This window comes from Mauremys mutica, chromosome 3, assembly GCF_020497125.1.
Source record: "Mauremys mutica isolate MM-2020 ecotype Southern chromosome 3, ASM2049712v1, whole genome shotgun sequence".
Lineage (NCBI taxonomy): Eukaryota > Metazoa > Chordata > Testudines > Geoemydidae > Mauremys > Mauremys mutica.
In genome coordinates, this window is record NC_059074.1 from 42,124,552 (window position 1) to 42,149,438 (window position 24,887).

The 24,887-nt window shown below is 40.4% G+C and overlaps 1 protein-coding gene across 1 annotated transcript in view; it reads left to right on the forward strand.

Annotated features, from left to right (window-relative positions):
• Nucleotides 1-24,887, forward strand: part of MYOM2 (myomesin 2) — a 112,635-nt gene that overhangs the window by 76,277 nt on the left and 11,471 nt on the right. Inside the window, exons 26-36 of the mRNA XM_045010421.1 lie at nt 2,925-3,069; nt 3,183-3,242; nt 5,077-5,144; nt 11,188-11,301; nt 12,838-12,925; nt 13,492-13,530; nt 14,234-14,339; nt 18,279-18,442; nt 18,779-18,815; nt 18,916-18,938; nt 19,705-19,760. Coding sequence (XP_044866356.1) covers nt 2,925-3,069; nt 3,183-3,242; nt 5,077-5,144; nt 11,188-11,301; nt 12,838-12,925; nt 13,492-13,530; nt 14,234-14,339; nt 18,279-18,442; nt 18,779-18,815; nt 18,916-18,938; nt 19,705-19,760 — 900 coding nt within the window. The remainder of the gene's footprint in view (nt 1-2,924; nt 3,070-3,182; nt 3,243-5,076; nt 5,145-11,187; nt 11,302-12,837; nt 12,926-13,491; nt 13,531-14,233; nt 14,340-18,278; nt 18,443-18,778; nt 18,816-18,915; nt 18,939-19,704; nt 19,761-24,887) is intronic.

Genomic DNA, 24,887 nt, shown 5'->3' on the forward strand with positions numbered 1-24,887 from the left:
TTATTTTCCAAAACCTGCCTAGAGACTGGACTGCAGTCAGTGAACATGTTCAATAGACCATTGTGCTGGTGAGACTGTAGTTTGATTCTTGTCGTTAACGACAATGAAATAACTTTCTTCTGGGCCCTAATTGGGAAAACTTCCTTTGGTCCCACTTCTGAAAGATGTTTGAAATATAGTAATGTGAAAATGGAATTAACTGGCACTGTTCAGCCTGTTTAGTCATTTTAATCTTCCTCCCTGTGCCCAAAAGTAAGAAATATAACAAATTCAAGAAGCAAGAAAAAGGACAAGGTTGAGCCTTTGTATTTTCCCCCTTCTAATTTCCTTTCTACTGCTGGAAACACCAATTTAGTTTTCTCTCTTGGGTCTGTTTCTGTACCATTGAAGTCAATGGGCATTTAGTTGCACTGCTTGATACTTAATTTAACGCATAACATGTAGCTTCTTTTCATTTCCCACACAAACCCCTCTCTTTAATCATCATGGCCACCAACCCTTTTGTACCATCTTTTCCGACACACTTTGATTACATATGCCAATGTCCTGTTTAATGTGGTGATTTAGCCAATTCTCCTTTACCCTGTGATATTACTTTACTATGTATGTTCAAAGAAAGATGTAAACATCCAGATGTTATGACCATCGCTTCATTGTAATTATGTGCAAACAATGTACATATTCTCTTTTCTGTATTTCATTTCATTAATAAATACTGTAGTTATACTGGTTCTTTCTTTACTTCTCCCTTCATTATTTTTTCTTTTCCTTACATACATTTGATAGTTGTTTCCTTGATATTTTAAATTAAACTTTTAGATTTCAATACCAATAATCTATTTTTCAAAATGGCCTCTTGTCCTTAACAAGTAAAGGCCCAATCCTGCTAACTCTTCTTGACACAAGCTGTTGTTATTGATACTAGTAGGCACGTTGACTTCAGTGGAACTCTTCACATAAGTAAGGGCCTTATATGGGAAACTAAATCTGAACCCATCTTTCTTTTCTATTTCTGTTAGCAACTCTTCCATCCTTTCTGTTCCTCAGGATTCTGTAATTTTTAAATCTTGCTCTCTTTCTCATTCCACATCAGACCCACACTTTTTTTCTCAACAGTATGTTCAAGATCATCTTGACTACTGCAACCTCTTCCCATCATGCCTGTGATCCTTGCACCTTACCTCTTTTTCAATCCATCCAAAACACTGACACAAAATCATCTCTCTCACTTGTTGCTCCAAACTTGTCCAGCTCTCTTTAGGTTCCTTCATATTGTTTGGCACTAGTTGACTCCCCTTTCATTAATGTGCTTTCCATGCCTGTTTATTTTTTTGCAGCTCATTTTATCTGCTATAACTTTTTTTTGTTTCATATCAAATAATGTAGCTTCTTATTTTTCTTCATTTATTGCATTTATAATGTTCATATTTTCAATTTTCCTCTATTTATTTTTAGATCTTTACTTTCTTTATTGTATGCCATATGTTCTCAGTATTGTTTATATTTTTAAGACCTGTTTCTGTGAGCCACTTGATTCCACTGGAAGTTGGACACATACCATAAATATCTCCCTTGTATAATTTGTACTTTTGCATATGTCAGTAATGATCAGTAAAAATACAGAGTCTAATACTGCTCCCATTCAGTATTAAAAGGCCCTTCCACTTAACCGGACCAGGATCAGTCCCATAACGAGTGTAATGTAATATCTAATCTGTAGTAGGGAACATGTGTACTGCAATCATGGGGCATGATAGTATCTTGAATAGACATGTCTGAGCTTGCTTTAATTTAGCGAGCTCAGGTACTGTAACAGTGAAGCCATGGCCATGTATGCTTCAAGGCCACCTGGAACCCAGCAGTATATACTTCCATTTGCTTCACTGCTCTGGTACCCGAGCTAGATGGATTAAATCTAGCTAGAATTTGTCCACTTGAGCTGCAGTCACACCCTGTGATTGATTGCAGTATAAGACATACCCTTAATCTCACGTGCACAGTTTTCTTTCCAAAATGATGCCGTTTTGTTTCCTTTCTCACATTTTCTTTGCAGCCTATGGAGGAGTTCACTCACTGCCTCCTTGTGGCCAGTTGTAGCATAGCAGCTCTTTCCCCATCTGGTAGCTCCCTGCAGACCATTGCTTCTGCATTGCAGTGGTGTCTTTTCCTGTAACTGAACCCTCTGGCCAGGTCATGATTTAGTCCATCCCTTCTGGGGTAACAGAAAAATCCTACAAAAAAAAGTCCAAGACTTTGTATCAGACCTTTGGCTCTGACTGTGGACCTTGTGTTCTTCAGTGTCTTTTCTCAGGGCTCTCTGTTATCCTTGTCCCCTTCTTAAGTGCTTCATGCTAGCTTTCCCTGTGGCTGGTAGGGGAACCCAGGGCTTCCCACTGCATGGAGTTCAAGCCCAGGGACCCTATAACCAACAGCCAAGTTCTGCTGTTTGGATTGGTTATAGTAGATCTGTCTACAGTATGAAGATATTTCTCGTAACCTCGACCTTCCAGCTGGCCTCAGTGGAACTCTACTCAGGAATAAAGCTCCATGCTCGCAGATATCTTTGCAGGACTGAAGCCAATAGTAGACTTAGTAGTATCCACTCTGTGAGCCAGCTACTCATTCACATGAAGCCAGCATGGTCCATTACATTAGGATTTTTAAGTTGAGAAAAAGGACTTTTATGATTATTAAACATTCATATCATAGTAGCAGAGAGGCCCCATTGTGCTGGGTACTGTACAAAAAGAGACAGCCCTTGCCCCAGAAAGCTTCATAGTAAGAGGTGAAGGATAGGCGACTGGAACATAAAATCAGCAAATGAATGTGGTGATGACTGATATGTTAGGGAATTATAAATAACTTGCACTACACATCGTATTGTGTAGCTATACTTACCTACTCTAATGCTTATGTAATTTCAGCGCCATAGAATTAAGTGTGACTATTCAAATGGCATTATTGAGATGCTGATGGACCAATTTACAATTGAAAATGAAGGTACTTACACTGTACAAATTGAAGATGGAAATGCCAAGAACCAGTCTTCATTAGTTCTCATTGGAGATGGTAAGTTCTCTGAAACATTTGGCTCAGCCTATGAAAACTAATGCACTTCAATTATTCTTTTGAGTTCTTCAGCAACTAACTTCTTGTTTAACACTTTTCTTCCATTAATTTAGCATTCAAGGCTGTATTGGCTGAGGCTGAGCTCCAGAGAAAGGAGTATCTCAGGAAACAAGGTAAGAGAGGAAGGGCTGATGACTTAGGGCTGAATTGTTGCAGCTAACGGAGCACCTCTTGTGAATGATGAGTGTCCTCAACTCCCTTTGACATCAGTAGGAGTTGAGAACACTGAGCATCATGCAGGAGATACTGAACACTTTGCACAATGGGGAATCTTATTTCCCAAGAAGTCTGTATTACACACACTATTTCCCAAGAAGTCTGCTATTAAACACAGTTGCACACACAATCCGAAACCATAATTATGCTTTCTTAGGGTCATTTACTGCTCTCAGTTTGTGATAGAACTTCCACTATATGATGTGCACACAAGTAGGTAAATTTGGGGACGTTACAAGAAGTTATCTTCTGATTTAACTGGTGAGGGACCCTACTGTAGGCTCTGTCTGATCCAGCAAAGCATTTCAGTATGTGCTTAATTTTAAGCATGCAAGTAGTTCCATTGATATCATTGATCAGAAACTGTGTGTGTGTGTGTGGCGGGGGGGAGAATTCTCACATGCAAAGTATAGTGTCAAATTCATCCTGTAGTCCCTGTATAGACAAAACTCCAGCAAAGAATAGAGGACTGGACCCCAAATATGCAGCTATTATTCTCTTTGTATAAAGTTCAGTCTAAATTTTTATTACAATTCAAATCAAGAATAATTTTTGCAGTTCTAGGAAAATAGTATACTAGTTAGATGTCTAATTCAGAATACATAGCTGCTAAATCCTTCTTTTAAAATATTTTCATTCTAGTTATAACTTATAATTATAATTTATCAAGCATATGTTATTTAGAATGTTTTAAAAAAATATTGCTTATTTTATTTGCTCCAAACTTTGCATAAGTACCTTTGCATAAGTACTAATCTCAGGACACCAGCTAGCAGAATCACAAAAATTAGAGATGGCAAAAATTTATTAGTTAATCTTCTTATCTCTCTGCTAATCCACCTGTTTTTATTGATCTCCCCAGTACATCTGCATAAATAATGTATTTTTGTATTTTCTGTGTTGGTTTATTTATAGTCTTATGAATGAAGATACAAAATATTCCCTTCAATGCACAAGCTCAGAGGATTTTTTCCTGTGGGGAGCTGAGCACTGTCAACCCTCAGTGACTTCAGTGGGAGTTGTAGGGACTCAACTCCTCATAGGATCAGACATTAAATTTATGTTGTTAGGTCCTGATCTTGCAAACACTTAAACATATGCATAACTTTACTCACATGAGTCATCCCACTGACTTCAAAGCGACTGTGCCTGTCAGGAAAGCTACTCATAGGCATGCCTATTTACAGGATTGGAGCAGGTTATGGGGGAACACGAGTAGTTCAGATTTCTCTTTGGCGATATTAGAACATTATTTAAATAATGTTTCATTTAATGTAATTTGGAAAAATGTTTTGTCAGGGATTTTTGCTTTCGACATATAATTGGGTGAGCATTTTGAGACACTTGTTTATTCTCCAATTCCCTCTCCATTAAATATTTCATTTGGACATTTGTTGGTAACCCTGTTCTAGCTCTTTCCTATGCTTAGTTGGCAACCAGGTAATATCAAATGTAATGACTTTATTGGTCTCACTCAGTAAGCTGTCGTGCATTTGGGAATGGTACATCTCCCTTCAGCTGCAAACTAAGATGGGTCCCACAGTTTTTTTCCCTTCTTTACCCCACATCAATAAGACAAACACTCATTGAAAGGTTTCTCCTTTAGGAAATATGTAGTTCATGAACAATTGGGACCAAGGCTCCTGGATCTACTTTCCCCTGCTCACACTGAAGTGAAAAGTGTTCCCTTGTAGATGCCATAACACGTTTTAAATTCATTTTGTTTCCCAGGTCCTCATTTTCTGGAGTATTTATACTGGGAAGTTACAGAAGATTGTGAGGTTTTACTTGTTTGTAAGGTGAGAAAATATATTTGGAAACATTTCCCAGGCAGTTTTATAAAATCTCACAATAATATGTAAAGATGCATTTTTAAACATTATTTGTTTTTAATAGTGAGTTTAGCAAATAAACATTTATTGTATGAATTTAGATGACAAAACAGGACTTTTCATATTTGTAGTCAATGATTTTGAAAAAGTAACATCTTAATTTCGAAGTAATGTATACGGAGTTCTGAGAAAGCTCTTACTGTCATTAATTGTACTTACATGCTATTCTAGGAGGCTTTACTATTCTAGTTGCTTTACTTTTTATAAGAACTCATAATGAGAGGAATGAATAATTAAAAGGATTTAATTTGGGAAGCATCAAACTCAGGATGTTCACTGCTTTTTGAGCAGTGCAGACACTTTTGTATTAGTTTTAACTACTCATTTTTAATAGGTTTTGGGTTTCTAATTAGAGTTGATTGAATAATTCATCATGAGTAATTTATCTTACACATTTAGTAGCTTTTTTTCCTGTTCACAAATTATCTGTGAACACACATAAGACTTTAGCTTCAGCTCATGCCCAGCATAACTAAGTGGGGAGGCAAAAGTGGCTCTAAACTGCCATTCTGCTTCTCCCAATCCTGGGGCTGAGCTGCCCTCTGGTACAAATTAGAGCAGCCCCATGGCTGTCTCTAACATATATTGGCTAGCACAGTACCCTAAGGACCATTCCTCTGGCCAGAGATAGCTGAAGTGTGCCATGATCCAGTCACACCTTCTCCCACCCAAGTCATGCTCTGAGCTATGTCATCTATATATACTGGGGGAAGCAGGTGCTGTCGAGTGCACTACACTCACTTTCAACCCTTACAATAGGGCAGTCACCAGAAGGACGGAGTTAATTTCTAGGTTCTCATAGAAGAAGGCAAGATGGTTGCCAGGACTGCTTTTCAATCAATGGTAGATGCAGCTGATACATCTCCAAGGGTGATGGCTTCTGCCTTTATAATATAGTGCAGGGAATCATGCTTTCATGCTTCAGTGTTTCCAGAGAGGTTCAGAACACCACTGAAGACCTGCCCCTCGATGAGACTCATCTGTTTAACCAGAAGACAGATGTGTCTTTGCACACCCTGAAGAATTTCAGAGACACCTTCCACTCCCTGGGTATATATACTCCTGCTCCCAACAGAAAAATTCATAGGCAATTATACAAGCCTTGACCAATGACTCAATTCTACCACCAGAGACCTTATGAGCCACCCCAAAAGAGAGATGGGGTTGAAAAGCCCAACATCTTCCACAGCAGATTCTTCATCCCAATCCCAACCCTCAGCTAAGTGTTGTTTTTGATGGGAGATAGAGAGCTGCAAACCACTAAGTTCAACACCTGCTGATCCCCATGCACCCTTTGGGGTTTGTCTAGCACTATTTTTCAACACCTGGAGTGCAATAACAAAGGACAAATGGGTTCTGAATGTCATCCATTCTGGCTATACAATAGAGTTTACATCAGTACCACCTCCAGTCTCCTTTCGCACCCCCTTTTGGGGGCTACTCTCACGAGAAGATTCTTAAACAAGAAGTAGAATCCCTCTTACAGCAAGGAGCAATAGAGCGGATTCCTTTTCAGTACCAAGTGTGGGGTTTTCACTCAACGTACTTCCTAGTACCCAAAAAGAAGAGCAGTTGGAGACCTGTTCTCAATCCTTGCAATCTCAACAGTTGTATTCTCAGACTAAAGTTTCATATGATCATATTGGCATCTATAATTCCATCCCTGGAGAAAGACGTGGTTTTCAGCTCTCAATATGAAAGGCGCCTACATTCACATGGACATCCATCCTGCTCATGGACGGTTTCTCAGATTCATGGTGTGCACCCACCACTTTCATTACAGAGTACTCCCTTTTGGAATTGCTGCTGCCCCCAGGGTCTTTACCAAGGTGTTCTCTGTAGTAGCAGCCTATATCAGATGCTAGGATTTCACTGTTTTCTCCTGTCTCAATGATTGGCTTCTTGTTGCCAAGACAAGCCAAGAGCCTGTGAGTCGACTTTGACAATGCTGCAGCTTCTCATCTCTTTAGGGTCCATGCAAATTCCAAAAAATCCATCCTCACTCTAACACAGACTTTACACTTCATTGGGATGTCCTTAAATACAGTCGCAGCAAGGGCTTACCTGCCAATGGACAGGTTTCAGGCAACGAACGATCTCATAGACCAAGTCATAAGCAACTCTTTAGTACTTGTCGAGATTTGTCTCTCTCTCTCCTGGATCATAAGGCTTCATGCACTTAGGTCATGCTTTTTGCCAAGCTCCACCTTGGTTGCCTGCAAGCCTGGCCTCAGCCAGTGTACTTACCAAATCTGTAGTCCAGGAGCACCATAGTGAGTATTCCAGCCAAACTAATATCCCTGCTATGGTGGAAAAATCCCCACCAGGTATGTGTGGGCATTTCCTTCCGTGCCTCCTCACCACATAGGATGATCATTACAGATGCCTCCCTGTTGTGTTGAGGAGCCCACATGAACACTGTACAGCACAGAGCACCTGGATATTTCAAGAGTCCAAGATGTACATCAATATTCTGGAATTGCAACCAGTTCAAAGGGCTTGAGAAGCCTTTCTCCCATTCATTTTAAGGTCACCATGCCCTCATAATGTCAGACATCACACAATCGGATCACCCTATCGGCAGTCTACCTCTCAGGGAACCTAGTGTACTCTCTCAGCAAACGACACTGTGATGAATAATATTTTTACTTAGTGGGGGACCCCCACCGGAGACCTGTTTGCCTCCCAAAATGAACAGGAAGTGTGGCATATACTGCTCCAGAGGTGATGCTCTACTTCTTCCATGGTCAGTCCACTTGAACGATACCTTCCTTCCATTACCACTCCTACCTTGGGTCTTACAAAAGATTCAGCAGGACAGAATATGAATCATTCTCCTTGCCCCCAACTGACCCAGACAATTTTGGTTTCTGAGCCTCCCATGCATGTTATCTTGGGCACCGATCATTATTCTGACATTTTCCTAACTCCTGATGCAGGGAAACAGCAAATTCAAGCATCCCAACCAGCATCTGCTTCATTTCAGGGCTTAGTTTTTGGATCGGCTTTGTCCTTAGAATGATCATGCTCTGAAACTGTACAGAACATCTTTTCTAACAGTAGAAAAGATTCCACTAGAAAATGTTACCTAGCCAACTGGAGGCATTTTTCTATCTGGGTGTTTCAAATATACCCCCAGAAGCTGCAGATATGCCTCTTATTTTTGTCTATATACTTTCCTTAAAGACAGCAGGTTTGTCCATCAACTCCTTATGAGTCCACTTGGCACAATCAGTGCATGCCATCCACCTTCACAGGGTACCTTGATCTTTGCACACCCACTGAACAGCAGATTCTGGAAAGGCCTAATCAAAACCCTTCTGCCAATAAAAAAGCCAGGTCCTTGATGGTATTTGAATTTTGTTCTTTCGGTACTTGCTAAGCCTCCCGTTGAACATGGAGCTTCTTGCTCCATGTCTCTCCTTTCCATTAAAGTTGAATTCCTGGTAGTGATCACCTCAGCCAGGAGGATTGGTGAGCTTGGAGCCCTGATGGCAGATCCCCCTTTACTATATTCCTGAGGGACAAAGTTTCATTAAGTTCACCCCCAAAGTAGTTTGCCTTTTACCTGCACCAGTAAATTCACTTACCTGTGTTGTTTGCAGAACCTCATGCATATTCAGAAGAAAAGAAACTCGATGTTCAGTCAGCCTTGGCCTTTTACCTGCAGAGAACGAAAACAATCAGAGAGTTTCCTAGACTATCTGTCACCACAGCAGAAAGAGTTTGGGGTTAGACTCTATTTTCTCAAAATGGATCTCGGGCTGTATTTTGCTCTGCTATTTGCTGACTGATTTTTTCCCCCTTCTCTTGGGGTAAGGGCTCATTTCACAAGAGTGCAACATCTATAGCATCACTTCAAAAAGTGTCTCTACTTGATAGCTGCAAAGCAGTTACATGGAGTTTTATCCACACATTGGTGAAACATTGTGCCAGGGTACAGGACTCCTCTGCTGATGCATCTTTTGGAATGGTGGTCCTTCATTTGGCTGTGCCACCCTTATCTTCATACCCTCCTCCTACTTGAGTGCTGCTTGTCATTCACCCATAGTGGAATACACATTGGGACCAGCACTCAAAGAAGAAGAGAAAGTATTTACTTTATAGCAATTAAAAGTTCTTTGAGATGTGTGGTTCCCGTATGTATTCCACTCCTGCCCTCCTTCCCCCCTGCTTCAGATTGTCTTTTCATTCATGATAGAGAAGAAACTGAAGAGGTGGTCAGTCTGTCCTATCCTTTATCTCCTTGGTCAGAGGCACAAAGTGTGCAAGAATGCATGTTCAGACCAAGGATTCTCCGGCGCTGGGTGCATGGAGTGCATGCATACCCACAGTGGAATACAGATATGGACCACACATCTTGAAGAACCTCCAGTTACTATAAAGTAAATAACTTTCTCTGACTAGTAGCTCAGCAACAACCACATCTACACTGGAGTTCACATTTTCCAGTGATTAACAAAAGAATAAAGAAAATGCCAGAAAAATTTACTACATTTCACACATCATTTGTATCCCATTCACTCACTGAGATCATGAATTAGACACTATGTGGCGAATAAACCACTCTTGCGGGCAGCCAAGAAAACTCCCAAACAGTGGGCCAAATGCTCAGCTGGGGTAAGCTGGCTTTGCACCATTGACTTTGAGAGAAATTAATTGCAGTAATCATTGCCCACAACTTGTGCAATTAGTACAAAAAATCAAAACTCACTTTAAGAACCAGGCTTGCAATTGTAGGTCCTGTTTGTTCAGGGGGCACAGGAAAGGGATGTAAAAATACACAATAAAGAGAAGTCACAAGCTTGCTTGCCGTACATTTTATAACCATAGATTTGAAAAATCAGTTTCTCTTTCATTTTATCCTCTAGGCTCTGAACTCAACATTCCTTGAATGCTTCACCGTGTTAGATAAGAGTACATCTGCTGAAACCCAGCATCCTTTTATTAGACCTGCCTTTAATTTTATGACACTGGTGTAACTTTGTTTAGTATGTGAATGCAACCAAGCTGAAACAGTGCAGCTTGCAAAACTCTGAGTGACAAACCTTTTATTGAGAGACCTGTTAAATGTCATAAAACAACATAAAAATTACATGGGCAGTACCTCTAAAGAGTGCTGAACTTCTGCTTTTAGTCACTCTCCTTTTAGCTGCTTCTTTGAAATCACACTTTAAACTTGCCCATCCAGCAGTATTCTAAGTGTCACCTGATACACAGCTATATTTCAAACATCAATCAATGCTGAAACCACAGCTGTAACTTCTTTCTCCATGTTACTAATGAAAGGCCACTGCTTCTTCAAGAAGGTCACTCTTACCCCCTGAGCCTTCCTCACAGCTGCCAATGGATAGTTTTGTAGCCAGAACAACCAGAGCACAAAATGATCCAGCCACTTTCCCTTCTACCATAACTGCCCCTTCTCATCCCTGGCTACACCCCCCACCCCAGCCTGACCATAGCAGGATGATGTCTGGCTGAACATGTTGCCCCTGTGCCAACCTAGCCTGGGGGCATTCTTTTGGCATTGCTCCTGTTCTCTTTAAGACCCCTGCCAAAGCAATGTAAATGGGCCTTTGTGGGGATTAGACTCAGCCGCATAATGTACATAGGCCTGAAAGAATTGTACCGAACTCTGCCTCCTAGACAGAGAGTAGAAGTTAGTGCTCATGTGGAACGGGTGCAGCTCTGGAATGCACTTCAGGATTCTGTAGTGCTCTGTAACCAGAGTCAGGACAGGCCATGGAACTCAGGCCATGGAATCTGTATGCTACAGATGTGTTAGGAACAAGATTTGACTCAATACAATTTAATTGTAATTGTTCCATACGGTGCTTATCTGATGTACACAATAGATAATAGAAAAATGTATCCTCTTGTATTGCGAATACAGTTAAATGGAGATGTCTTCTGTCAACATATAATAATATATGCATTTTCTGTTGTGCAGGTGGCAAACACTAAGAAGGAGACATTTTTCAAATGGTACAAGGATGGTTCTGGGCTTGAGGTTAAAGAGTTGCCTGATTTACAGAAAGGAGTGTGCCAGCTAACTATTCCAAGGGTATGAAATAATCTACCAATTATCAGTGACAATTTCTGCATAACATTTTACCAGGTTGAGTCCTAAGCCAAGTGTCAACTCAGTATTTCTATGGGCCATTTTAAATGAAGGTACATTTGCTACACTCTAGTTCACTGATATAATAGCTAGCGCTAATAAGAGAGTGCCCATTTTTATTATCCGCTCAACCAATTCCTTCAGGACTCGTGTATAAATACGATGTGGTCCTGATGACTTGTTGCTCCTTAATTTATTAATTTGGTCAAACATCTCATCTCTGACAGTGTCTCATCTTTACTGCCCAAAATGAATAGGTCTGAGGTAGGAATCTCCCCAGCATCCATTATAGTGAAGACTCATGTGAAAAGATTATGTTCACTTCTCTGTAATGGCCTCATTCTCCTTAATTGCCCCCACTGCTCCCTAGTAGTCCAGCAGACCCAGTGATCCCTTGCAGATTTCCTGCTTTGACTGTAAAAGGTTCCCTGTCACTTTATTTTATCTTTGGTTATTTGCCCTTCAAAGACCCCATTAACTTTTCTAACTTCCATCTTACAATTTATCTGCAATAGTTTATGTGCTTTCTCTTGGCTTCAGTTGTGCAGGGTTAATATTTCCTGAAGGATATCTGTTTGGCTTGAATAACTTCTTTTGCCTTGACATTTAGATACACTGTGTTTTTCCTCCTGTTTTCCTGCTTCTGTTTTTGTTTAGGACTTATGATTCTATTATGTAACCTCCATGCTAAGTCCAAATATTTAGATTTCCCCATTTTTGACTTTGACCAACTTCCTAATTTAAAAAAATATAAAAAAAATCTCCCTTTCTAAACCATAGTGTCACTATACTAGATTTTAATATGTAACTTCTCTGGGGATAGTGACACTATGGTACAGTAATTTCTTGAACCAAATATGGGGTGCTACTGGAACTAAATCAGGAATATTGACAGGGCTTTGCAGTGGAGCCTGGAGCTGGAGCGCGGAGCAGCTCCCGAGCAGTGGAGTTGCAGGTTTTTGCCTGGAGCTGGAGCAGAGCTGGAGCACAGCTCCAAAGCCCTGAATATTGAGGCCTCTTATGTGCTCTAGAACGAAATGTTCCTGAAAGCAATCGTTTCGTCTGAAGAGAAATTGTCTCTCTAAACTTCGTCCCAATGACATGTCCCATTTGACTAGTTTATACATCAATAGCTGAAGTCACCCATTATTAGTATCTTTTTTAGACTTAATTGACTTTTGGATCTCACTAAACTACTTAGGCCATATGTATTTGTTTATATGGAACATCAGAGAGACGTAACCTATTGATAGATAATTGAGCTAACTTTGTATTATAGTATAGGATTAGTGATTTAGCATGCATGAATAAAATAAATAGAGCTTATTTACCAGACCTAATCTTGAGTTTCTTCTCATTGGTAGTCATTGTTGAAGCAATTCAAAATAAGATCTTTGATATAGAAAATGGTCTAGTACTTGCTTATATCCCCAGCTCTAATTTCAGTTATACAGCAAATGTGCCATGTTTTATTTCTAGCTGTCTAAAAAGAATCAAGGTGAATATAAGGCAACAGTGTCAGATGACAGAGGTCAGGATGTGACTACTCTTGATATATCAGGAAAAGGTAACGCTCAATTTGTTATAGTGAAGTAATGCATGACTAACAATTCTTCAAAAAATGGCAAATCATCTTCCCTTGAAAATGGATAATGCAGGAAACTCTTGTGCTCTAGTTAATTTCAAAGTTCTTGCTATTGCTATTTTTAGAGGACTCAGAAACTATATCGGCTTTGAACCAAATTCCTTCAATCTTGGACTGAGCCAAGCATTCTTCCTCAAGTAGATTTTAACTATTCTTGGAGGAAAATATGCATTAGTAAGGGAGGCAGAATCTGGTCCAAAATACCAGCTTAGATCACAGGTAGCAAAAGAGGGTTTTATGTCATTAAAAATGATTGAGATAGTGGTGGACTGTTCCAATTTAATGTGTCTTCCCAAACATTGCTCAGTAAAATGGTGTCAGAGTTAGTTAAAATATGTGGGTAATATAGAATGATTTATTGCCAACATAAACAATTTCTTTTTCGCCCCTAATGTGGTGATTTTTCCATACCACTTTACATATAGCAAGGCTACATTCTGAACAATTTTTACTATTTGTTGGTATGTTTCCTTTTTTCTTCTCCTCAGTGTTTGATGATATAATCCTGGCAATGAGCAGGGTCATTGGTAAGTAAATTCTGTCTCTGACTTTCATGTAATATTTTGATATTAAAATCGTGAGAGCCTGAGGCAAGCGGGAAATTCTGGGAATCACAATGCATATCCTATTATGGGCACATTATTAAGTTTCTAAATAGGGATTTGATTTTGCTAATTTCCATTATTAAAGGGGAACAAAGAATTATTCCACCTGGCTTGTACTGTTTAGTTACTATAAATGTCTTAGGGCTATTATTTATAGTTTTCTTCATATTAACCTCAGGTAAACAAATGACCATTTATACAATATAGAGAAGGTCTGATTCTGATCCCACTGACACTGATGCACCTTAGGAGTCACTCCAAGGTGCCAACAGAGCAGCGTCTGTGTAAAATAGGTGTGAAATCAGTATCAGATCAATATTATTTAATCATCATTATTCAAATAGTTTATTACTTTTAAAATAATCATACTGGTAATAAACTTAATAAACAGCAACAAAAGAATGATACTGGACCAGACCCATAGCAGGTGTAAATTAGCATAGCTCCACTGAAATCAACAAACTATGCCAGTCTACACCAAGATAATAACTATTTCCTAACTATAATTGTAGTTTTTGTAGGTGAACCCATGTGTTGAGAGGGCAAGTATTATGAAAGCCCGATTTGTCTTTTTGCACCACAATACACTGTGTTCTTTAATAGGAATATGTTTTATTTTATGCAGGTAAATCTGCTTCTCCATTGAAGGTCCACTGCACTCCAGAAGGAATAAGACTTCAATGTTTCCTGAAGTACTATGCAGATGAAATGAAAGCTAACTGGTATCAGAAGTAAGTGAGAGTGGCTGGCCAGACACTGAATTCAGTGGGAGATTTAAATAGATGTTAAGGTCTGCAGGATTTATTTTTATTTATTATCTTTTTTTATGACATTCAGATAGCACATCCCATACAATTGATCATCCCAATGCTTCTGTAAGACAAGGAAGTATTATCATTCCCATTTTACAGAGGGGGAACGAAGGTACAGAGCTATCAAGTGGCTTGCCCAAAGTCATAAAGGAAGTCTGTAGCAGAGCCAGGAACAGAAGATCACCAAAGTTCCAGTCAATTGTGCCATCCACAGGAAAGGAGAGTTTGCAGGATAATGTTTTTAAACATAGTAATTCCTTGATATCCACCAGAGAGAGTGTAGGAAATTAAGTAGTTTGAATTGGACAGAAATGGCCTGAGTCAGCAACACGTTACCCCAGTTTTATGCTCATGTAAAGCCATTGATTTCCACGAAGAAACACAGACATACAATGGGAATAACAGTACTGAATTGGGTTCAAGGAGCACAAGGAGAGCATCCATGAAGACTATTCATAAGGTGAGCTTAGTATCAAATAAGTTTCACCCTTTGAACAAATGTGTTGTTAATATGACTTAAAAAGCAGAAAAACTATTTGCCTATTCGCCTTGGCTCATGAGTGGCTGGAGATTTAAGGCAGCTTACACCAAACCCTTATCTAGTGCATATGGGCAGAATTCTATATAACAGAACACTGGTAAAGTGGAGGAATCAACAGACTTATGTATACACAGTTACTAAAAATGGGCCCAACTGCATAATATGCTTTACGCACAATTTTGTCTTTTAAAATAAAAAAGTAGCTATAGCTAAGACAGAAGGGAAATTACAATCCTGCTATAAACAGAATGATTATAAACCAGAATTATTTAGAGTTAAATCAAAGACTAAAAAAACCTGACTTTCTATTTTAAATTAAATTCCAGCTACCCATTCTTAAAAGGAAGGTAGACAATCTTTGTTTTTCATCAGCCCAGCACATAGCATAGCATGCAGATTTCCAGTCAGCACTGAATCATCCACCACAATGCATAGAAATCCTAAAGCCAGCATGCAATCATCCACTCATTGCTCAGTGGGGAGCATAACATAGTTTCTAGGCAGATATCTATCTGGTCTAGTGAGCTAAAACTAGTTCTCTTCCGAAAAGGTAAGAGCGCTGAAAAAATTCCTTTTCTCATCAAGGTAGCTCTTTGTAGGTATGAGGCCAAATCAATCTTGTTTGGACACATTATTTATTCAGTCAAAGAGAAATTCAATGCTGACTTTATCAATTTAAAAATTAATCCAGGGCAAATATGATTGAGAAGAAGGAAGGAAGTACAGACCATGTTAAATTAAGTTTGGCTAACGGGAGACAAGAGAAAGTTTAGGAAATAGTCTGGAGCAATATAATTACATCAGTGTTTTTAATTGGGAAGTTTGCTTAAAAGGAATGGCACAATATGGCCTCTGATATGTAGTTTAGTTTCCTAGTATATACTTCTCTGCCTTTCTGTGTTGGTTGGTAGTATAACTATCTGGTTGCAATAGGAAAGTATAACTGAATGTTTTTGCAAGACATATATGAAGTTCAGCTATTTTTGAAATACTTTGTTCGCACAATTTTTTTTTACTTTGCTATTTTTTGAGTGGAAAATATTTACTTTTTAAAAAATGCGCTGATAACTGAAAAAAGTCTTTGTCCTTTCCCCCAAGCCCTTCAGGCTTTGGGATGATAGCATGGAGAGATTCAGCCCCAAAAAGAGGATTTTTTTCTGAGGAGGTTAAAATGAAAGTCATATTGCAACCTTAACTATAGCAAAGAAAAAATAGACTCTCACAGGCTCAGTGCCACCAGTGATTGCTTTTGATGATACACAAGACTGCACATCCAGGAACCTCTCTGAACATATACTCATCTGAGCTTCAGACGCCTCTAGAAACAGATAAATAGAAATAAATAGAAATCTGACTCCATGACAGAGTTTTATCTTTGATCACCCAGAGTCCCATCCCATCTCTGATGGCAGTGTACCAAAGCATAGGTTGGATTCCCTAAACACCCTATCCAGTCTTTGCTTTAGAAATTTGCACTTCCCTTTGCTTCTTGATCCACAAACAGCAATCACCAAAAGCCATGGAGCTTTACAAATAAGTGTGGAAAAGAGATGCCTCAACCTGAGGGGCCAAAGGCACAATGACACCGCAGGGTGTATGAGTTATGGATACCTGTAGGTGGGGGCCATCTGGTCATAAAAGGAGAAGAAGATAGATGGAACCCAACAGATATTGCTCATCCATGTGGAAATCAAAATGGACCTGCACTAGGGTTATCAACTCTCCCAGTTTCACTGGGAGTCTCCTGGAATCGGATTCTATCTCCCAAAGGCTACTGAAGCCAATTCAGGAGATTTTAGGCCATTAAAAGTCTGGCAATGCAATGGGCTACGGCAGGATCGCAGGGAGGGAGGTGAAGGGGGATCTGCGAGCTGCCCCCACCCTGAGCACTGACTCTGCAGCTCCCATTGCCTAGGGAGCTGCTGGGATGGTGCCTGCAGGCAGGGGCAGCTCATGGAGCCCCCTGCCCTCACCAGGGGCTGCAGGGACATGTTGGCCGCTTCCGGGAAAGGCATGGGGCCAGGGCAGGCAGGGAGCCTGCCTTAGCCTCACCGCGCTGCCGACCAGGAGCCGCCTGAGGTAAGCGTCACCCAGCCAGAGCCTGCACCCCCACACACTCTTTGGCACTCCAACCCCCTGCCCCAGCCCTGAGCCCCCTCCAAGATCCTGCACCCTGACCCCCCTCCCACACCCGAACACCCTGCCCCAGCCCAGGGCCATCTCCTGCACCCAAACTCCCTCCCAGCATCCACACCCTTCACCCCTCCTGCACCCCAGTCCCCTTCCCCAGCCCTGAACCCCCTCCCAGAGTCCACACCCCTTCCTGCATCCCCACCCACTGCCCCAGGCTCAGCCCAGAGCCCCCTCCCACTCTGAACCTCTCACCCCCAGCCCAGAGCCCGCACCCCAACTCCGTGCTCCAGCCTGGTGAAAGTGAGTGAGTGAGGGGGACAGCAAGTGATATAAATAGGGGGGATGAAGTGAAGGGGGGGTGTCTCTGAGAAGGGGAGGAACGGGGCGGGGCCTCTGAGAAGGGGCGGGATAGGGAGTGGGGCAAGGGTGTTTGGATTTGAGTGATTAGACAATTAGCAACCCTAGCCTGGACCCAGCCCTGCAGTCATTCCCAATGAAATCAATGGTAGTTTTGCTGGTATTAGGAATTCAAATTTGGGCCCTAAGTGTCAGAAATTCATCTTATTGCAAAAAGAAAATCTAAAATTTCATGCTGAAGTTCATACTACTTTTATTATTAAATTATTTCAAATAAGTTAATATAGGTGAAAGAAAAAGATTCTGTACATTGGGAAAGGGGTATAATTTGCTAATATGTTTCCCCATCAAACTGGTTTAGCGTTGTGATATATTGCATACTAGTTTACATGTTTGTTATGATGTGCAAAAAGCCTTACAAACGTTATATATAATGTGTGTGTATTTATATACACATATGTATATAACTATCTGTGGGTCTATAAAAAACTGCCTGTCTCTCTCTCTCTCTCTCTATAAACAGCATATATAATTATATATACTGTGTGTGTTTGTGTGACATGCACCCACAAACTCACACTATATATACAAAGAGAGAGAGAGTTAGATTACAATCCAAAGATTGATATTTTAACTTTTATGGTTCAGAACTGTTTCATATCCATATTGGGAAGAAAAAAGAATTCACTGTGAAGTTGTTCTCAGTAGTTGTAGTTTATTTGTAATTTTAAGCGCATTATGTTATCCTTTATAAATTTAATAGCCAAATATTTTATAAAGAATGTACATCAAAGCATTTTAAAACATATTTTTGTTCATTTTTCGAGGGAGTCTAAGGTTTCTTCTGGTGAAAAGATGAGGATTGGAGGTAGTGAAGAAGTTGCCTGGCTGCAGATATGTGAGCCCACTGAAAAGGACAAAGGGAAATACACCTTTGAAATTTTTGATGGCAAAGAATCCCATAAGCGCATGCTTGATCTATCTGGACAAGGTAGAATACTGAATATATTGTAGTTCTGAGGTATGATGCATTTTCATAAACTGGATTAAGTGGAAGAATAATTATAAAAATGAAAAGCTATCAGCCAAATTCAGCCATGCTATCAGTGGACCCAACTTTTCTGGATACCTTAGCATTGAGACCATTTCCACCAGGACTGATTTTTGACCCCATATGTTCAGTTTTCATTTGATATGTTGGTACTATGTAATTTTATGAGAAGTTTTAAAAGAACATTAACATATGAATGAGTGACAACATTTATGTTTACTTGTAGATAAGAACTATGTTACATTTTATATAATGCACTGAAATATTTCATTACAGCTTTTGATGATGCATATGCGGAATTCCAGAGACTCAAGTAAGCCATACATTTTTTATTTAGATCCTGTAGTTTGTGTCTTAATTATACAGTACAATATTAATTTATTTCTTTTCTTTTCCACCATCCCCAACTATAGGGCAGTGGCTTTTGCTGAGAAGAGTAAGTATATTTTACATATTTTAAGAGAGAATCTACTTCTAATCTTGTGACTTTTTTTTTTAATTTGGCAAACTTAATTCCAAGTTCCCATGTTTTTCATAGTTCCATGACAGCAGAACCAACACATTGTTGCAGAATTTGGCCACAGAATTTGCTGTCATTTTTCAAAAATTGTGTCTAATCCTCTTTAGTTGCAAAGGAAACTTGCCAAATGAGACCTGGGTGGGTAAACCACTGCTATGCTTTCTTAGAGAGCCTGAAACAATAAATTTAAAAGTTGTGAACTTCCTTCATCACACTGGGATGTTGACTTTGAAACGTAATGATAGCTACCACCTGGATGCTAAAAACCTAAATTGCTCTTGCTTTGTTGTGTTCCAAAAGCTTATACTGTTCCATACTCAGCTGTCAGAGTCTCTCTAACAATGTCTTCGAGGCAATTGTATGTTTGGTATAAAAATCTGTGGCACATTGTACATTAAAAATTTGAGGGAAGCATAAAATAGTTAATATTAAAATAAATAACATCAGGAATACTGTATGGATTGTAGTATTTATTTTCATATTTCATTTAATACAAATCCTATTTTTAAGATACTGCCTCCTAGATGCTTGAAACCGCCCAAGAATTTCCTTTTGGTCTGAAGTCACCAATTTATTGCTAATACTACATCAGCATTTGTAAAGATTAACATATTTCGTGAGTAATAAATTCTTTCAGACTTTGTGATGGTTTGTTATAGTATGATTATTATTTAATTCCTAGATCGTGGTAAAGTGATAGGAGGTTTGCCCGATGTGGTGACTATAATGGAAGGCAAGGTAAGGATGACTTTTGTCATTGTCATGTTCGTATGTTGGGATTTCTGTGTTAGTGGGGAGGAGGCAGTGGTTCAGAGAAGTAAAGAACCATGCAGTGTAGCCTTTTGGATGGAGAATGTATTAATTATTATTATTAGGATTATCAAAGCTGACCAGGGGATCTAATGACAAAGTTCCCACTAATTTCAGTGGGAGTTTTGTGGTAAATGCCTGTCAGCTTTGAAAATCTCCACCCAATATTTAATTTTAATTATTTATTTTATTATTTATTTGGATGTTTACTGTTCTATGTGAACAACCCCTCTCCTCCTCCCCCCCCCCACGCAGCACACTAGATCTGCAAGGGTGGCAAAGTCCCTTTTTCCTCCATATCAGGGGCTTGGTGACCCCTACTTACAGTCAAGTGGGCCCAAGATCCTGAGCGCTTGTGGCTGGGTTCATAAAGTAGCAGACAACCGATAACCCTTACAATGTGTATAGCCTGGGCCCTTGAGTTGGGACATGGTATAGCATTGAGAGCACAGGGAGAGGTAGAATGAAGTCCATGAGCCCGCAGCTCTCCGTGCTGCAGCCCCCCCTTCTTCTGGAGTCCTGGTGCTGTGGGGTAGGATGGCCAGCAGCAGGCTGGCAGTAGTAAAGAGAGGGGCTGCTCAGGCTTTCCACAGGGACTGAAGGCACTGGTGCTGCGTGGAACCTCTCCCTGCACTCTCTGGGCTGAGCCCTGCCCTGGCATAGTTGTTAATAAGCAGCATGCCTGTTGCCAACATCTCTATTCCATTAGCATTAAAGTCAATGGGATGGGATCAGTTCCTGGCAAAATATTGCTATTAACTGAATGTTGTTAATATCGGGGTTGCTATTAACTGGTATCCACTACAGAGGAAATCAATGACCAACAGGTATTCTTCTTCTTTGTGTAATGTTCCTATGGGTGCTCCACTTCAGGTGCGCATGTACCTCTCAAGCCCCGGATCAGAGATTTTTCTGCTAGCAGTGCCCATTTGGCCCAGGCATGTGCCCTGTGCCTCCTTGTGGCAGACAAAGGCGGTATAGGAATGCGTGAACAAACCACCCTTAGTTCCTTCTCTATTGCTTGGGCTGAGATGGAGCTCTAACTTGCCCACCTTGAGCATGCCTCAGCTATTTCATATTCTTCTTAAGGTAATATTAGTATAGTTAGAAAGAGTTGTAGTTAGTAAGGCTAAACACTATGTCTACCCTAGAGAACTTACAGCAACTTACAAACTATAATAGATTTGACAGACTTTATTGAGCACCTGCCACAGGAACATGGGTAGCAATTCCAGTCCATAATTTCAGAGGGCCATTGTCCAAGACTGCTCTTCAAGCATCCTTGGATGCTGCAAACACTGCCTTCACATCCATCTCCATGGCAGTAGTTATGCACAGGGCATCATGGCTCCAGCTCTTGGGGTTTCTCAGAAAAGAAGAGGACCTCCCCTTTAATGGCCATAAGCTTTTCTCGGAGACCACAGAGGAGGTCTTGCATACACTGAAGGATTTCTGAGCCACTTTACATTCGCTGGGCATATATACACCTACAAATAAGAGAGAGTTTAGTAGATCATAAACTGCCTAGAGATTATGTCCTGCTAAATCCTCTGGATTCCATAGATCCACCGAGCCCCTAGGAAAAGACATGTTTCAGAGAAAGAGGGCTGCTCACCCACCCTCCACAACCACCCAACCATCTTCTAAGTATAAATTTTGATGGGCTGGTCTAGGGTTCGAATCCTCCCACATCTCTGGTTTTACAGCTGCACCCATTTGCCCACCACCCTCCATATGGAGACCACCCTTCTTATTTCCAACATGCCTGGAGGTTGATTACTACAGACAAGTGGGTCATAGTGGTTATAACATTGGGCTATACCATCCATTTTATATCACTCCTACCCTTCCACTCCCCTTCCCTGTCCTCCTTCAGGGACCCTTCTCACGAAGCTTGTATGAAGACAGGAGGTGAACTCTCTCTTCAGGATAGAAGCAATAGAGCTGGTCCTTTCCCCTCACATGGGCAAAGGGTTTTACTGGAAGTATTTCCTTGCACCAAAGAAGAACGGAGTGCGAAGACAAATCTTAGATTTTTAAGACTTCTAAACAAATTCGTAAAGTCTCAAAAATTCAGGATGGTGACTCTGGCACCTATAATTTCTTCACTGAAAAAGTGGCATTGGTTTTTGGTCCTCAGCCTACAAGATGCCTTCTTCCATGTAACATACATTTTTTGCACAGGAAATATCTATGATGCACTATAGGTCGGGATAATTTCATAAGAACATAATTAAATGAATTCTTTGCATCGGTCTTCATGGCTGAAGATGTGAGGGAGATTCCCCAAACCTGAGCCATTATTTTTAGGTGACAAATCTGTGGTGTCATTAGAGGACGTTTTGGAATAAATTGATAAACTAAACTGTAAGAACTCACCAGGACCAGATGGTATTCATCCAAGAGTTCTGAAGGAACTCAAATGTGAAATTGCAGAACTACTAACTGTGGTATGTTTCAGAGTGGTAGCCATGCTAGTCTGTATCAGCAAAAACAACGAGGAGTCCTTGTGGCACCTTAGAGACTAACAAATTTATTTGGCCATAAGCTTTCGTGGGCTCAAACCCACTTCATCGGATGCATGGAGTGGAAAATACAGTATGTAACCTACCATTTAAATCAGCTTCTGTACCAGATGTACTGGAGAATAGCTAATGTGACACCAATTTTTAAAAAAGGCTCCAGAGGTGATCCCAACAATTGCAGGCTAGTAAGTCTAACTTCAGGACCTGGCAAACTCGTTGAAATTATAGTAAAGAATAGAATTATCAGACACATAAATGAACACAATTTGTTGGGGAAGAGTCAACATGGTTTTTGTAAAGAGAAATCATACCTCACCAATATGCTATTATTCTTTGAAGCATGTGGGCAAGGGTGATCCAGTGGATATAATGTACTTAGATTTTCAAAAAGCCTTTGACAAGGTCCCTCTCCAAAGGCTCTTAAGCAAAGCAAGCAGTCCTGGGATAAGCGGGAAGGTCCTTTCATGGATCAGTAACTGGTTAAAAGATAGAAAACAAAGGGTAGGAATAAATGGTCAGTTTTCAGAATGGAGAGAGGTAAATCAGGGCTTTCACAGGGGTCTGTACTGGACCAGTACTGTTCAACATATTCAGAAATGATCTGGAAAAAGGGGTAAACAGTGAGATGGCAAAATCTGCAGATGTTACAAAACTACTCATAGACTTTAAGGTCAGAAGGGACCATTATGATCAGCTAATCTGACCTCCTGCACAATGCAGGCCACAGAATCTCACCCACCCACTCCTGTAACAAACCCCTAACCTATGTCTGAGTTATTGAAGTCCTCAAATTGTGGTTTGAAGACCTCAAGGTGCAGAGAATCCTCCAGCAAGTGAGGATACCCATGCCCCATGCTGCAGAGGAAGGCGAAAAACCTCCAGGGCCTCTGCCAATCTGCCCTGAAGGAAAATTCCTTCCCGACCCCAAATATGGCGATCAGTTAAACCCTGAGCATGTGGGCAAAACTCACCAGCCAGCACCCAGGAAAGAATTCTCTGTAGTAACTCAGATCCCACCCCATATAACATCCCATCACAGACCACTGGGCATACTTACCTGCTGATAATCAAAGATCAATTGCCAAATTGATTGCCAAAATTAAGCTATCCCATCATACCATCCCCTCCATAAACTTATCAAGCTTAGTCTTAAAGCCAGATATGTCTTTTGCCCCACTACTCCCCTTGGAAGGCTGTTCCAGAACTTCACTCCTCTAATGGTTAGAAACCTTCGTCTAATTTCAAGTCTAAACTTCCTAGTGTCCAGTTTATATCCATTTGTTCTTGTGTCCACATTGGTACTAAGCTTAAATAATTCTTCTCCCTCCCTAATATTAATCCTTCTGATATATTTATAAAGAGCAATCATATCCCCCCTCAACCTTCTTTTGGTTAGGCTAAACAAGCCAAGCTTTTTGAGTCTCCTTTCATAAGATAGGTTTTCCATTCCTCGGATCATCCTAGTAGCCCTTCTCTGTACCTGTTCCAGTTTGAATTCATCCTTCTTAAACATGGGAGACCAGAATGGCACACAATATTCCAGATGAGGTCTCACCAGTGCCTTGTATAACGGTACTAACACCTCCTTATCTTTGCTAGAAATACCTCGCCTGATGCATCCTAAAACCGCATTAGCTTTTTTAATGGCCATATCACATTGGCGGCTCATAGTCATTCTGTGATCAACCAATACTCCGAGGTCCTTCTCCTCCTCTGTTACTTCCAACTGATGTGTCCCCAATTTATAACTAAAATTCTTGTTATTAATCCCTAAATGCATGACCTTGCACTTTTCACTATTAAATTTCATCCTATTACTATTACTCCAGTTTACAAGGTCATCCAGGTCTTCCTGTTTGATATCCAGGTCCTTCTCTGTGTTGGCAATACCTCCCAGCTTTGTGTCATCCACAAGATAGTTAAGTCCAAAGCAGACTGCAGAGTTACAAAGGGGTGTCACAAAACTGGGTGACTGGGCAACAAAATGGCAACTCAATGTTATAATGTATAGTGGAAAACATAATCCCAACTAAACATATAAAATGATAAATTAGCTGTTCAACTCAAGAAAGAGATCTTGGTGTCATTCTGGATAGTTCTCTGAAAACAGCAACAGTCAAAAAAGCTAACAGAATGTTGGGAATCATTAGAAAAGGGCTAGATAATAAGACAGAAAATATAATATTGCCTCTCTATAAATCCATAGTATGCCCGCATCTTGAATAGTGCATGCAGATGTGGTCGCCCCATCTCAAAAAGGATATATATTGGAAAAGGTTCAGAAAAGAGCAACAAAAATGATTAGGGGTATGGAACAGCTTACATATGAGGAGGGGATCACTTGATGATTATGTGCTCTGTTCATTTATTCATTCCTTCTGAAGTACCTGGCATTGACCAATGTTGGAAGACCGGATTCTGGGCTAGATGGCCCATTGATATGACTCAGTATGGGCATTCTTATGTTCTTATGTTGGAGCTCTGGGCTGTCAGGAAGGCTTGCCTCCATTTCCTACCTCTCATCAGGGCA